This window comes from Ursus maritimus, unplaced genomic scaffold, assembly GCF_017311325.1.
Source record: "Ursus maritimus isolate PB19 unplaced genomic scaffold, ASM1731132v1 scaffold_1, whole genome shotgun sequence".
NCBI lineage: Eukaryota > Metazoa > Chordata > Mammalia > Carnivora > Ursidae > Ursus > Ursus maritimus.
The window spans coordinates 37,846,783-37,859,732 of record NW_024423343.1 but is presented as its reverse complement, the minus strand read 5'-3'; the positions used below and the strand labels follow the sequence as shown (position 1 = coordinate 37,859,732).

Below are 12,950 nucleotides of genomic sequence, written 5' to 3'. Positions count from 1 at the left end.
TTATAGAGTAAAAAGATGATTGATCACTCTTTGATCCATCCACAATTTTATTTTATTTTTTAAAAAAGATTTTATTTATTTATTCGACAGAGGTAGAGACAGCCAGCGAGAGAGGGAACACAAGCAGGGGGAGTGGGAGAGGAAGAAGCAGGCTCATAGCGGAAGAGCCTGATGTGGGGCTCGATCCTATAACGCTGGGATCATGCCCCGAGCCGAAGGCAGACGCTTAACCGCTGTGCCACCCAGGCGCCCCTGATCCATCCACAATTTTATAACAGCACTCGTTCACAAATGTGTAATAGTTATGTTGTGACTATAAAGGTGATATATTTCAGAATGTCAAAAACACTATAGATACTCTTTATGCCAAACAACACACAAATTTCAGAAAAACACCCATGACTGCTTAGAGCAGCAGATGCATATTTTCGCAAAGAAGGGAATAAGAAAGAACAAAAAATAATGAGAGTATAAAGCAGTAACCACACTAAATTCAGAGAATAAGTTCATTTCTATTTAAACACATAGTGCTTTCCATATTGAAGATAGAACCCACAGTAAAGAAAGAGGAAGCAAAAAGCCAATATATTGTATAATAATTAAGAAAAAAAAACTGGAATGACAGTTCCTTAACTACGATCCCAAATACAGATATTTTAAAAATCCTTTCAGATGCCTGGTAGATAGTAAATTCCTAATATTGTTGAAGAAACAAATGAGTGAATGAATACCAAAACTAATCTGTTGAATAAAATCATTAGGAGAAAACTATATAATATGGAATAAATCTCCAGTAAGAAAGTACTCACTTTTCTGTCATAATTGCCCTAGCCTAAACCCTACTCTTTAATGAAACTAATTAATCTGCATGAATAATGCAGCACAGAGAGCTGGATGAGGCGCTCGGGACACAACATGAACAGGACACAGTTAAGGAGTTAAGGGCGCACCTGAAGGGACAGACATGGAAAAAGACAACTTACAACACTGCGCAATCAGCACTGAAACAGTGATACGAGAAAGCTCCTAAGGAAGCAGGAAAACGGACTGATTGCCTGGAGTAGTTAGGGGGCACATCATGGAGTGAGTGACTTCTGAATCCGATCTAAAAGGATCCACAGAAGTCAGCCAGGCAGAAAAAGAAATAGGACAGGAGGTGCAATCTTCAAGTAGAGCAGATGTAACCCCTTCATGAGAAAGACGTGACATGCATATGAAATTCTCACCTCCTAGAATGACTTTCTCTCATGTGAATACCAAAAATTTAAAAAGTCCTATTTGATGATAAATCTAAATATCACCTTCTTAGTGAAGCCCTTTCTACACCTTTCCCATCCCTGAACCCGTCTCAGGAATTAAACTGTTCTTTCTCCATGCTCTCGTGGCCTCCGTAATATTGTTCTGAACACACTGCATCATCCCTACCTCTCTCACACCCCACCAACATGTGAGCTGATTCATGTTTGTACCCATTGCCTACTGGCAGACAAATAGCAGGCTCTCAACAAATGTTTTGGTGGTGTGGTAATTACCACCTATGAAACAAGCACCCTGAATACACTTCCCAAATGTCATCTTGTTTCACCTTCCCTGCAAATTTATGAGGTTGATACTATTCCCATTTTTACACAAGAAACTGAGGCTGGTCCAAAACCTGAATCCAGATCCATCCCATACCCCCTCTACAAAACCATCCTTTTTGCCACTCTACTACCCAATGCTGAAGTTAACGGATCCACTGGACTCTAACCAGTTCAAGCTCTGTATGTAATTAAGGCATTAGTGTGGGTCTCCTAATGATTTTATGAACCAGAGTAAATTGAGAAAATGTGATCATTTGTTCCTACATAAATTTTTATGTAGGAAAAGAAACATCAGGCTTCCTCAATGAGCATGCAGATACTGGGAGTTTTGCAATTCATAATTTAAATTTAAAAAACACACAGGGGCGCCTGGGTGGCTCAGTCGTTAAGTGTCTGCCTTCGGCTCAGGGCGTGATCCTGGAGTTCTGGGATAGAGACCCATGTCGGGCTCTTCCGCTGGGATCCTGCTTCTTCCTCTCTCACTCCCCCTGCTTGTGTTCCCCCTCTCTCTCTAATAAATAAAATCTTTAAAAAAAATTTTTTTAAATAAAAAAATAGGGGTGCCTGGGTAGTGCAGTCATTAAGCGTCTGCCTTCGGCTCAGGGCGTGATCCCGGCATTCCGGGATCGAGTCCCACATCGGGCTCCTTCGCTGGGAGCCTGCTTCTTCCTCTCCCACTCCCCTACTGTGTTCCCTCTCTCGCTGGCTGTCTCTCTGTCACATAAATAAATAAAATCTTTTAAAAAATAATAAATAAAAAAATAAAATAAAAAATATAAAACACACAAACTAGGACTAGAGGAAGAATTCCTTAATGTCACCTCTGAATCCAAGTTATGACACTCTGGTCGCTGCCACTTAAGTCAGACCAAAAACCTGAGGTGCTGTCTACAGTTCCTCTGATGTCCATAGGAAGTATACACAACAGTGAAGTTATTTCCACAAAAACTCAACAATAGTGTCAGCCTGACTGTGGGAAAACAACTGCCAGAAATTAGTATGATGACTTTGATAGTTATCACAGCTCCTCTGTAACTCAGACTGCCAGAATAAGACTAGTTTAAAATAAAGATAAAAATAAATGGTGCAAAATGAAAGAGAGAACACACGAGAGGCCGCAACGGGGAAAACCCGCTGGAGAAAATGAAGAGAAGATTTCAGGTATCCTTGATAGCTTTGATCATTATCTACATTAACAAGAAAACAAACAAACAGACAAAACGATGAGCATTCTTTGGGTTGGTACATCAATAAGAATTTGAAGTTGAATTTTAAACTTCTCCTGCTTGTTTCCATGTATTTTAGAATGCAACTTTTGTTGTTTGTGCACGTGTGTTTTGTAGGAAAATCAAGCCTCATGCACTCAAGTGTTGCTGATTCGGATAAGACTCCTTTTTTTTACCCTTACTGTTTACTTATTCAATACATTGTTGTTTTAAGCCACTAAGTTTTCTTGTGCCTTTTTATGCAGAATATAAAACTGGAATAATCCCTGTCTATAAAAAACCCACAACAATAACAATAATGACTAATATAGGAAAAGGGGTTTAAAACAGGATGGAATTAAATGTTGTCAACAGTAAAAGAGAAGATGGAGAAGGAAGTGATTGTAATGAGTATGTTCTAAGATCTTGCACAGTTTGAGAGGTATCGAAAGACACTAATTCATTTTAACCTTTAACTCAATTATACATGAAAAAAATTTTAAGGATAACTGCTAACAGACTAGACCTAGAAAGTTAAACTTTCAAACAAATAGACTGAATAGACGGGTAGGGAGTAAAGAAAACTCATCATTCAAATGGAAGGCACAAAAGCGGGTCAAAAAAACTACAAAAAAAAAGCATAAAATACAGAAAACGAGATAGGATGTGGAAATAAATTCAAATATGCAAAAAAAATAACAGCAAATGTTAAAACACTAAATGCACCAATTTTAAAAGAGGGTCACACGGATTGGATTAAAAATCAAAAAGCCATAGATGTTTTACAGCAGATATATGTGAAACATGTCAAAGAATGGCTGACAAGAAATCAGTGGAAAAAGATACATCAAGCAAACACTAACCAAAAGAAAGTTGACGTAGCAACTGATAACAGACGAACAGACTTTAAAAGAGATATCAGGATAAAAAGATGACATTATAAATGCATTTTCTTTGTTGATATACCCATTAGTCCTTAGAAAATTATGAAAAGTCAATTACAACAAACATTATAAAAACAGTATGCGTGCTAAGCAATTATTTTGTGAGTTAGTAATGGGTTTTATCAGAATGAAGAATTTTTTTTTTTTTTTGAGAGAGAGAGAGGGTAGGGTGGGGAGGGGGAAAAAGAGAGAGGCTCCACGCTCAGTGCAAAGCCCAACACAGGGCTCGACCTCACAACCCTGAGATCATGACCTGAGCTGAAATCAAGAGTCAGACACTTAACCGACTGAGTCATCCAGGTGCCTGTGGAATGAAGAATTTCTAAACCTCATGCCAATGTTATCTTAACTCTATCAAAAAATATTTACAGTAATTTCACATTTACTAATTAAAGCACCTAATAAGCATCCTTTAAGGAAAAGTGACACAAATTACATTGGGGGGGGGGGACGGACTCTGATAACGTTCACAGAATAACCAGATAAAAAATAAAAACCATCTCACCATCACAGTATATAGACAGAAGAATGCCTGTTTCAAGTATGGCTTTCCACCTGTATGGCAGGGGATAAAGTATACTAAAACTTCCTTGGCTACACTAAACTATCCATCATTTTAAAGCCTACCTAATGTCCAGGGAACTCTTCCATAACCAGTTTAAATACATGGACTTCTCTGTGAACCAGATCTTTAACATGCATATTAGAAGAAAGATCCATGATGGTCTGCGATGCCAACGAGATGCCGTGAATTCAGATTCTAATAGCTATAGTGCAACCCTACTGTCAGGCACTGTCCTTGGTCCTGCTCTGGATGTGTCTTCTCATTCATTCTCGTGAACCCGCTGTAAAGGTATACGAAAGTATGACACTTTCTAATACCCAGCATCTATTCTTGCAGTGACGGTGCAAGGATGTCTTAGGGTTTGAAACAGACTAGAGGACCAGACGCGTTGTTAGCAAGACGCATCTACTACGGTAGAGACATCAACTGCTCCCTAAAGAACCAACAGCTTCTCCCCATTTCCCAGTCGCTGTGCAGTTAGGCAGATCATGGGACTAATGCTGAATGTAGACTCTGAGAAGAAGTGAGATGTGTCTCTTCAGGGCCAAAGCATTTAAGAGCTGGTGTAGGAGTCTCCAGGGCCCTCCTTCTCTTGACACTTGCCCAGAGAGGCCTCCTTTTACAAATGGTGTAATGACACGATAGTGGAGCCTTTAATAATCCAATGTGGCAAAAATCAGGAGAATGGTGAGCCTACTTCTTTAAACAACGGTACAAGCAAGCCCCCTGCCAATCCATGCTGGACATACAGCATTAGAAAGAAATCATCTTTTGTTCTGTTAAGGCACTGAGGATTCAGGGTTAGCTCATTTGCACAGCATAATCTGACTGAGGCTAATACAACTAGGTAACAAAAAGCAATTTAGAGTAAAGTTGTTCCAAAAACCATTTCATGTTCAAAGCTCTTATTTTCTAAAAGCATTTTCTAAAATTTAAAGACATGACCTGAAACAACTTTTCTTTGGCAGTAATCATGCAAAAATACCAAAAGAGCTTACGAACAGTCACTCTTCACTATATTTGATAGCTATTCTGGAAACTAAATACTTAATACATAAATTCTTTGTTCCATTTGATTGAATTTGGGATTAAACTGCAGCTTTCCCATCACCTTGAAAAGCATATTGGTTCAGAACCTACATAATACTCAAAATACTGTATTATTTAGCATTGAAATTAGAAGAGCTTTATATAATTTCTAGGACTCTGACTGAAAGGATTTTGGTTTTTACAAGCAGAAGCGGTCTGGTGTATCACTTTAATCTGGACATCCTTCTTGTGGGTTCACCCAGTAGGCAAGTCTGTGCTACAGCTTCAGGCTACCAGGAAAATGATTATTATTAACAGTAGCCAAAATAATGACAGTTTGCTATCAGGAGGACCTTACACTAAGCCCAGGCACCTTCTCGAGAGCTTTATACACATTATCTTATTTCTCATGATACTGGTATTTTTTTTTTGTCTTTTTTTTTTTTTTCTTACAGATGAGGAAACTCAGGTTTGAAAAGGTGATATAATTCAAAAAGGGCTTCTGCCATGAGTGGCACACGCTGCTGCTCTTCGTGCAGAATTGACATCAAAAAGATTATATAAGTCGCTCAAGATAATAAATGTATTTGAATTTACTAATCTGATTGCAGAGTCTGTGCTCTTAACCACTGATAACCTCAGAATTTCTCAAAGTGTGCTGTGGGTGATAATCTTTGTGGCACTGTCTACAAAAGTTATTTTTTTAACAGTTAATATATGTTAGAAAGAATTACAATTGACACAGAAAATCTTTCCCTGACCTTAGTGCTTAAAAGAAAACCAGGGTAGATAACTAGAACATTTGTTTGTTTCTTTCTTTCTTTTGATCAGATGGTGTAAAGAAAAATATTAATAGTACCGGTGATAATTCCATACTGCAAAAATCAAGAAGGTGCTGAGTAAATAACTGAAGGTTGGAAAACACTGGACTACATTTTTCAACACAAGAGGGACAAATGAAGACTAAGACACAAGACACTTAAGACCCAGCCTAGGCTGCCTCCCACTGGCTGTATGGCATCACCACGGTGGACCCTACTTTGTTCTTTACCTATAAAACATTCACTTAAACCTTGGGATCTTAAAAGCTCTGAAATACATAATCCTTGGTTAACTATTGTGATCCTACCTTTATTTTATCACCCAAATGCAAAGAAATAAGAAAAACATCATACTACATGAGCCACAATATTTTTTAAGATAGAGTCAAATATGGTTGTTCTGCCATTCATCTTTGAAGTTATAATCAACACGCAGACACTGAGAGGTATACTCAGAGAGCGGTCCAGAGAAATGCTGGCAAACTATCTGTTACTGGTCTATGGCAAGATAAACTTGAACCAGAATATGAAACAGCTACATCAATAAGCCCATTATTAATTTAATTTTTTAATAGCAAGATTTTCTCGGTGAAGGATGCAGGACATTGATTTACATTCTAGAGGAAGCTTCTTATCTAGTCATACATCAACTCTAGGCCAGCACTTGGAGTAGTTTTCATAAAGTACATTTTCCTAGCTCTGTTCAGGTACTTGTAGTTGCCTGAAAATGACAAATGGCAAAGTAAGCCTTGTGAAGTGTTTTTCTTTTGAATAGCCAGAAAGCAAAGCACAAGACCAAAGGTTAAGGGGAATTAGCGAGCCTGAAATAAATATAATATGCTCTGTCTCCTCTTTAAACAGTGATCATTTGATTTTTCATGGAAAGCTGTTTGTGTTGGGTACCCTAAGTGCTTTTGCACATTTAAGCATTTGGCTCTTTTTATTTAGACAGCTTAGAAGGAAGCAATGAGTAGCAGCATTACTCTTGTCAGGGGTCACTTCTCATTATGGAGACCAACAATAAGTTATAAATCTAGTGATTTTTGAAAAACCACTTGCAAGGCATTAATTGTAATTTGGAGATTCAGGCCTATAGCTACACTGCAATCATCTCTGGAAATCTCAGGGTGTATATGAGACTTTCTGGAGAGAGAAAATATAATTAGCACCTGTTTTAAGAATGCATACCCAAATTTACCCCAAATGGCGTTTTGATATTTTCAACTTTTATTTCTTTGTATTCCCAATAGGACATATATATTGTTTAAAATGCCGGGAGAATAATTTATTTTTCTAATCCAGGAGTATGTATTTTCTCTCCAGATTAGCTAAAAGTCATCTGGACTGACTTGTACAATGCAAAACCTTAATAACAATTAGTTAAACACAAGCAAAATTCACACTTCTAGAGAGTAAGAAAACGTAAGCCAAGAGAAACACAATCGAAGTGCAGAGTGTGCCAATAAACCACACCTCACCAGCCAGACGTTCCACCCAAATCCTTTCCCTTTGGGATTTATTTCTATAGAGACCATCTCTCTGTTCCACAAATAAAACTAGGCATTGCTAGGAAACAGTCCGGCTTCTCAGGGCTCAACCGAAGAGGGGGGGGGGGGCTGCTCCCTACGAGGAGGTACAGGAGTCTGAGGCCGCACCTGACATGTGTGCTGCTGTTGGGAAACCTGGATTCTCGGCGCACCTGTGTCACAGAGCCCAGGAGAGAACGTACTTCTGTTTAGCCACAACAGCCTTAAAGTGGTGATGTAATTTGTACCCCGAAATTCTTTTCTCCATCCTGGCCTTACATTTCACCTTTTCTTTTGGGCTTCTCCAAATGTATCACCTCACCACCTTCACGTAACAGTGCCCCAGACCAGTTTGGTATATATTCGAGTTATTTAATTACTCATTCTGTAGATTGTTCCTGTCACATGATTGGTCCTATTAAACCTCTGAAAATTTCCACAAGGCTTGGAGTTACTATTTTCAAAATTTTTGTATCAGATTTTGTCACTTTAAAACAAAACAATGACCTAGTGGTTTTTAACTCTGGTAAAGCAGCCCCGGGCACATTCCCTGAAGTAGTAACTACTGAAGGAGCCCACACACTCTGTCCCGCCTTCACAAGCAGTTCGGGTCCCTCCTTTTCCCTCCGGCATCTTCATGCCACCTAGCAGCTCAGTTAGGATTAACTGCGGGTACAAGGAAGCTTCACAGTGAGGACTTAAGCAAAGAGGGGAAGATTATGTTCACATATGGCTAGAACTTTGGAGTGCCGTTCCAAGCTCATTCTGACTTTCTGCTCTGTCATTCTTAGCTTTTAATCTCGATTGCTGTCTTATGGTTGCTCCATGGATGCAACAGTTGAAGAAATCACATCGCAGTCACCACAGCCCCAGGTACAACGACTTTACAGGAGGCTCTGGCTTTTCACTGGAAAAGGAAGTTCCCCCAAAGTCTTACATCTCACTGGCCAGAGCTGGCTCGCAGCCCACTCATAGACTACTCACTCGTTGGATTACCATGTAAGTTTAGAACTTTCCTGAGTCTAGAAAGGGCCTACCTGCCCTGAGATGAATGGCTTGCTGCTGAGCCCTGACCCTGCAAGGAAGAAGGATCGGGAAATAGTTGTCAGTGAAAACGCACAAAGCTGCCACCTATGCCTCTCCACATGTGAGGGCAAAGTCCCCACAGAAGTGAGGCTGCCTTCAGCCTAGAGGTCAGAATAGCCCTTCTTAGGCCCAAGAGCAATGGCTATCTCTGCCTAAAGCCAGGTCTCTGTTCACTCATTCTGACCTCCCACATAAGCCAGGCTTTCTTTGAAACATAGTTGTGGCCCTTCAACTGCAGATATGAGCCCTACTTAATGTCGTAGGTGCTGGGATCTGTGCCTTTCAGAGTCATTTGTTGTGGAAGAACTGTTGGAACCAACAACATGCCCTAGAACCCCAAGTACATGGTATTTTCACCTGCAGATGCTAATCTGTGTTCATCCCAGTCCCTTGAGAGGTCTGAGGGCTCCAGTTCTCTCTGCCCTGACAGGGATCTAAAACTATTAGAAAATACACTAAGAGGAACAAACAAACCCATGGAACTATACCACCATTTATTATTTCTTCAGAGTTCTCTGGAAATGGTGAGATGAGAAAATGAGGTGACATCTCTCACTGCCTACTGGAAATCAAAAGCATGGGAGAAGCTTCTACTTCAGGTCCTAGGGCAGTGACTAGTTCCAGACTAGCCCTCCTGATGTAAACCACTGTAAAACTTGGGGGCAGTTGTTCTCAGACATTCCACAACAGATAGCTTAAGACGAAAACCCCAGAGAGAAGAAAAACTGATGAGGTGACTCTATGACCAGCCAGATCTCCACCAAGGGACAACTTCTTGAGTGGGGTGCAGGGAACTTCTGACAAGCTGAGGAAGCAGAGATCAGAGTTTGGGTCAACAGCAGGACATGGGACGGAAAGAACTATGGAGGGGTGAAGGCCAGAAGTGCACATAGGGATGCCCCACAAGCCTTAGGCTAATGTCTAGACTGTGTATGTGCAGAGAAACACTACCAAGACTTTGCAGAGAGTAGCTGCTATGGGGCTGAGAGTGCGCTGACGTTTCTAGAGGTCCAGCAGTGCTAGAGAACACTGGAGCTATGACCCAGCCAGAGAAAAGACACCTGGTCGACATTCCAGGCATCCAGCTCAGACATCAGAAATGCCAATACTTAGGAAGAAGTACAAAGGCCAACAAGGCCTACCACTGATCTAGCCTAACAAAGCCCTAAACTAACCCCTAACAAAATCCATAGGGGAGACCAAATTTGGAGGCTGAATCCAATCAAGTCAGAAGTGCTGGAGAACCACATTGGGCTTTCCATGCACCCATCCTCACAGATGGGAAAATTATGTCTAGCAAGTCCAAAAAAATAAATCTGCCTACTATGATAAAAATTAACATTAAAATAAAAATTGTTCCACAGAACTCGGGATTTCTACAACTTAGATTTCTCAGTAGCCAGTGTAAAATCAATAACTGCTAAATATGCAAAGAAACTAGAAAATGGGATCCATGGCCAAGAGGAAAACAGGTAATAAAAACTGCCCAGATATTGGATTTTCCAGAGAACTTAAAGCAGATACATTTGATTCAATTCAAATAACTGAATGAAAATATGGTCTGAATTAGTTAACACACAGGGAACCTCATGAGAAAAATAAAATATTCAAGAAAGAGAAAGAAATGCAAATTCTACAAATGTAAAGTCAAATAACTGAAATTTTAAAATCCATTGGATGGGACTGACAACAGAATGAAGATGAAAATATTAAAAGTTAGTAAATTTGAAGATAGGTAAATATAAAAAAATCATATTAAAATGAAAACAGTTTTGTGAAATCTAAAAAGTTGAAGTTACATCAAAACCAAAAGAATCACTTCCAAAGTCCCATCAAAATTATGACTTTTTTGTGAATATAACAGATATCAGAAATAAAAAAGACAATTTTTAAATCCTACCTTCCCCATCTTGAATGTATATTTAAACGCACGTGGGTAAAATGCTGAACTCTTAAGACTTCCCCCTTTTTTCGTTGTCATAAGAGGTAATAGATAAATCAAAATTCTCGAAATTAATTTTTGCCATTTTAGATTTCTTACCTCTCATGATTAACAGAGTTACATTAGTAAATACAAATCAATTTTATTTTAGTCAACATAAAATCCTTTGTTGCTGAGAAACATAAATTTTAGTGGGTGGAACATTCTGATGACCTGTCAGCAAGGATGTTACTTTGCCTTACATCAGAGTTTGTCAAGAGTGGTGCTAAGAGATGGCTGTAGGAGGCAGGCCTGTGCGTTGCAGGGTATTAGCAGCACCCCTGGTCTCCCACTCCCTCCCCAACTGTGTCAATCAAAAATGTCTCCAGACACTACCCGTCCTGGAGGGGGAAAATCATCCCTGGATGAGAAGCACTGCCATAAACAAATAGGTCTTTTGTTCCCTCCTAGTTTATGACAAAGAAACAAACAACAAAGATGCTTGGTTTATAATTACGGTGAAAGCAAACATATCTTTCTATTAAAATACTTGATGTTAAATTTTGAAAGGAATTCCCTTCACTGAGTGAAAAACTTCTCCAACTTTGGGGAATGTTAGATTTTTATTATCAGGTTTAATTTAGACTTTCTTTAAGCCTGGTTGGTAGGGTTTGGATATTCGCTTTCAGTGAAGCAAATTTTATATATTTTCTGGCATGTGTCTGTCATTCATCATTTGCTCACCTCTGAATAGCAAGTGCAAATCAGCTCCACACAGCTGGGACATTTTTATTAAAACAAACAGCAACCTATTCCTAAGTCATTTGTTAGAAAAATATGACACTTCCTTTACTTAACTGATCAAGCACACTTCAGGAATTTTGAAATAAAAAGATACCATAGACCGCAAGTTGTTCTTCATGAAACTCAATCTTTAGAAACTACGGAACAGGGCATCCCTCTCGGGTCCCCTCCCTCTTCTGGAACTTTGGACTATTACTTTACTATCACTCAATAAACATTGCTTTGCTGCCAAAAAAAAAGAGAAAGAAACTACGAACATTTTTCACATCAGTTATCTAAATTGAGACATCTTTTTCATCAGTTTAAAAATATTAGAAAAAATTAATATCCAATTCTTCCCAAAATGGGACTACTGATCAAGGGCAATGTAAAGCTTTAAAAAGAAAACGGTATAAAATCTGCAGGTTCTGGCATTGAATCAGAGTAGAAATATAACCACAAAATTCAAATCGGCAAAGGTATTTATTATTGTTGAGTCTCTCTCTTCTAAAGAAGAAAAAAAAAGTCCCAGAATCTTGCTGGGTTTATTTGTGTGGTGTGTTCCCCACCCCACCCCCAGAAAAAATACACAGAACTGTACTGTCAGAATAAAAATGTATGCTCTAAGTCACAAGTCCCTTTCATGTCACTCACCTATATGATAAAGTCCAATCCAATCACTAGGGTCCACCTCCTCTTTAATGTCCCAGAAGATAATGAGGTTCTGGGCTTGCCCCAGCGTATACTCGTACATGCTCGCGGTCAAGCTGGAGCGGCTCTCGGAAGTCACCAGGTCCGTGTCACTGTTCGCCCTCTGTAGGGTCATGTTCTCGGGCATGGAGCTCTGGGCGGCCAGGCTCTGGAGGTTCTCTGGGCTCAGTGTGTACCGCATCTGGGGATTTCGACGCCGCACAAAAAGCAGGTGCTCCCGGGCTGAGCTAGCCATCCTGTCTGCCTCTCGGAGGTTAGCTTCCTACAAAGCTGCAAGAAACATACAAGCACAAAGCATTAGCGTTACAATGCAAGGAATTAGGTTTAAGCTTCCCAGACACAAAGCCCTAAAGAGTGTTTATTAAAGCCCGACCATGCAATAATCTTCTACTGTCAAAATAAAACCTATTACTCTACCGTCAACGGATGATGACAGAAACAGCTCCTACGGACTGAGGTCACATGAAGACAAAGGCCATCACACACCTGTGGCCCTCGAGTTCACTGGCACAGCTTCCTCCTGGCAATTAAGAAGGGGATTTCCCTACTAGCCCTTTTAGGTCTATCCTTTCCCAGACACCCCACCTACAGAAATGGTCCTCTTTTCTTTCACCACCCCCCAACACACATACTTGTTTCCCGTTGAAATTAAATTTTAAAATAGCAAGACAGAAAATTCTGATACAGTTGGAATAAAGAGTTGAGCACAGGTTACTTGCTCAGTTTCCTTCTCACAGGAATGTAACTCATTAGAGTCTTTCTCAGGAACCTGCTCA

At 39.7% G+C, this 12,950-nt stretch overlaps 1 protein-coding gene across 1 annotated transcript in view; it reads right to left on the bottom strand.

Moving 5' to 3' along the window:
* Positions 1-12,443, bottom strand: part of LOC121105435 (E3 ubiquitin-protein ligase HECW2-like) — a 95,032-nt gene extending 82,589 nt beyond the window's left edge. Inside the window, exon 1 of the mRNA XM_040642562.1 lies at positions 12,118-12,443. Within this exon, the coding sequence (XP_040498496.1) occupies positions 12,118-12,409 (292 nt within the window). The 5' untranslated portion in view covers positions 12,410-12,443. The remainder of the gene's footprint in view (positions 1-12,117) is intronic.
* Positions 12,444-12,950: the final 507 nt, after the last annotated feature.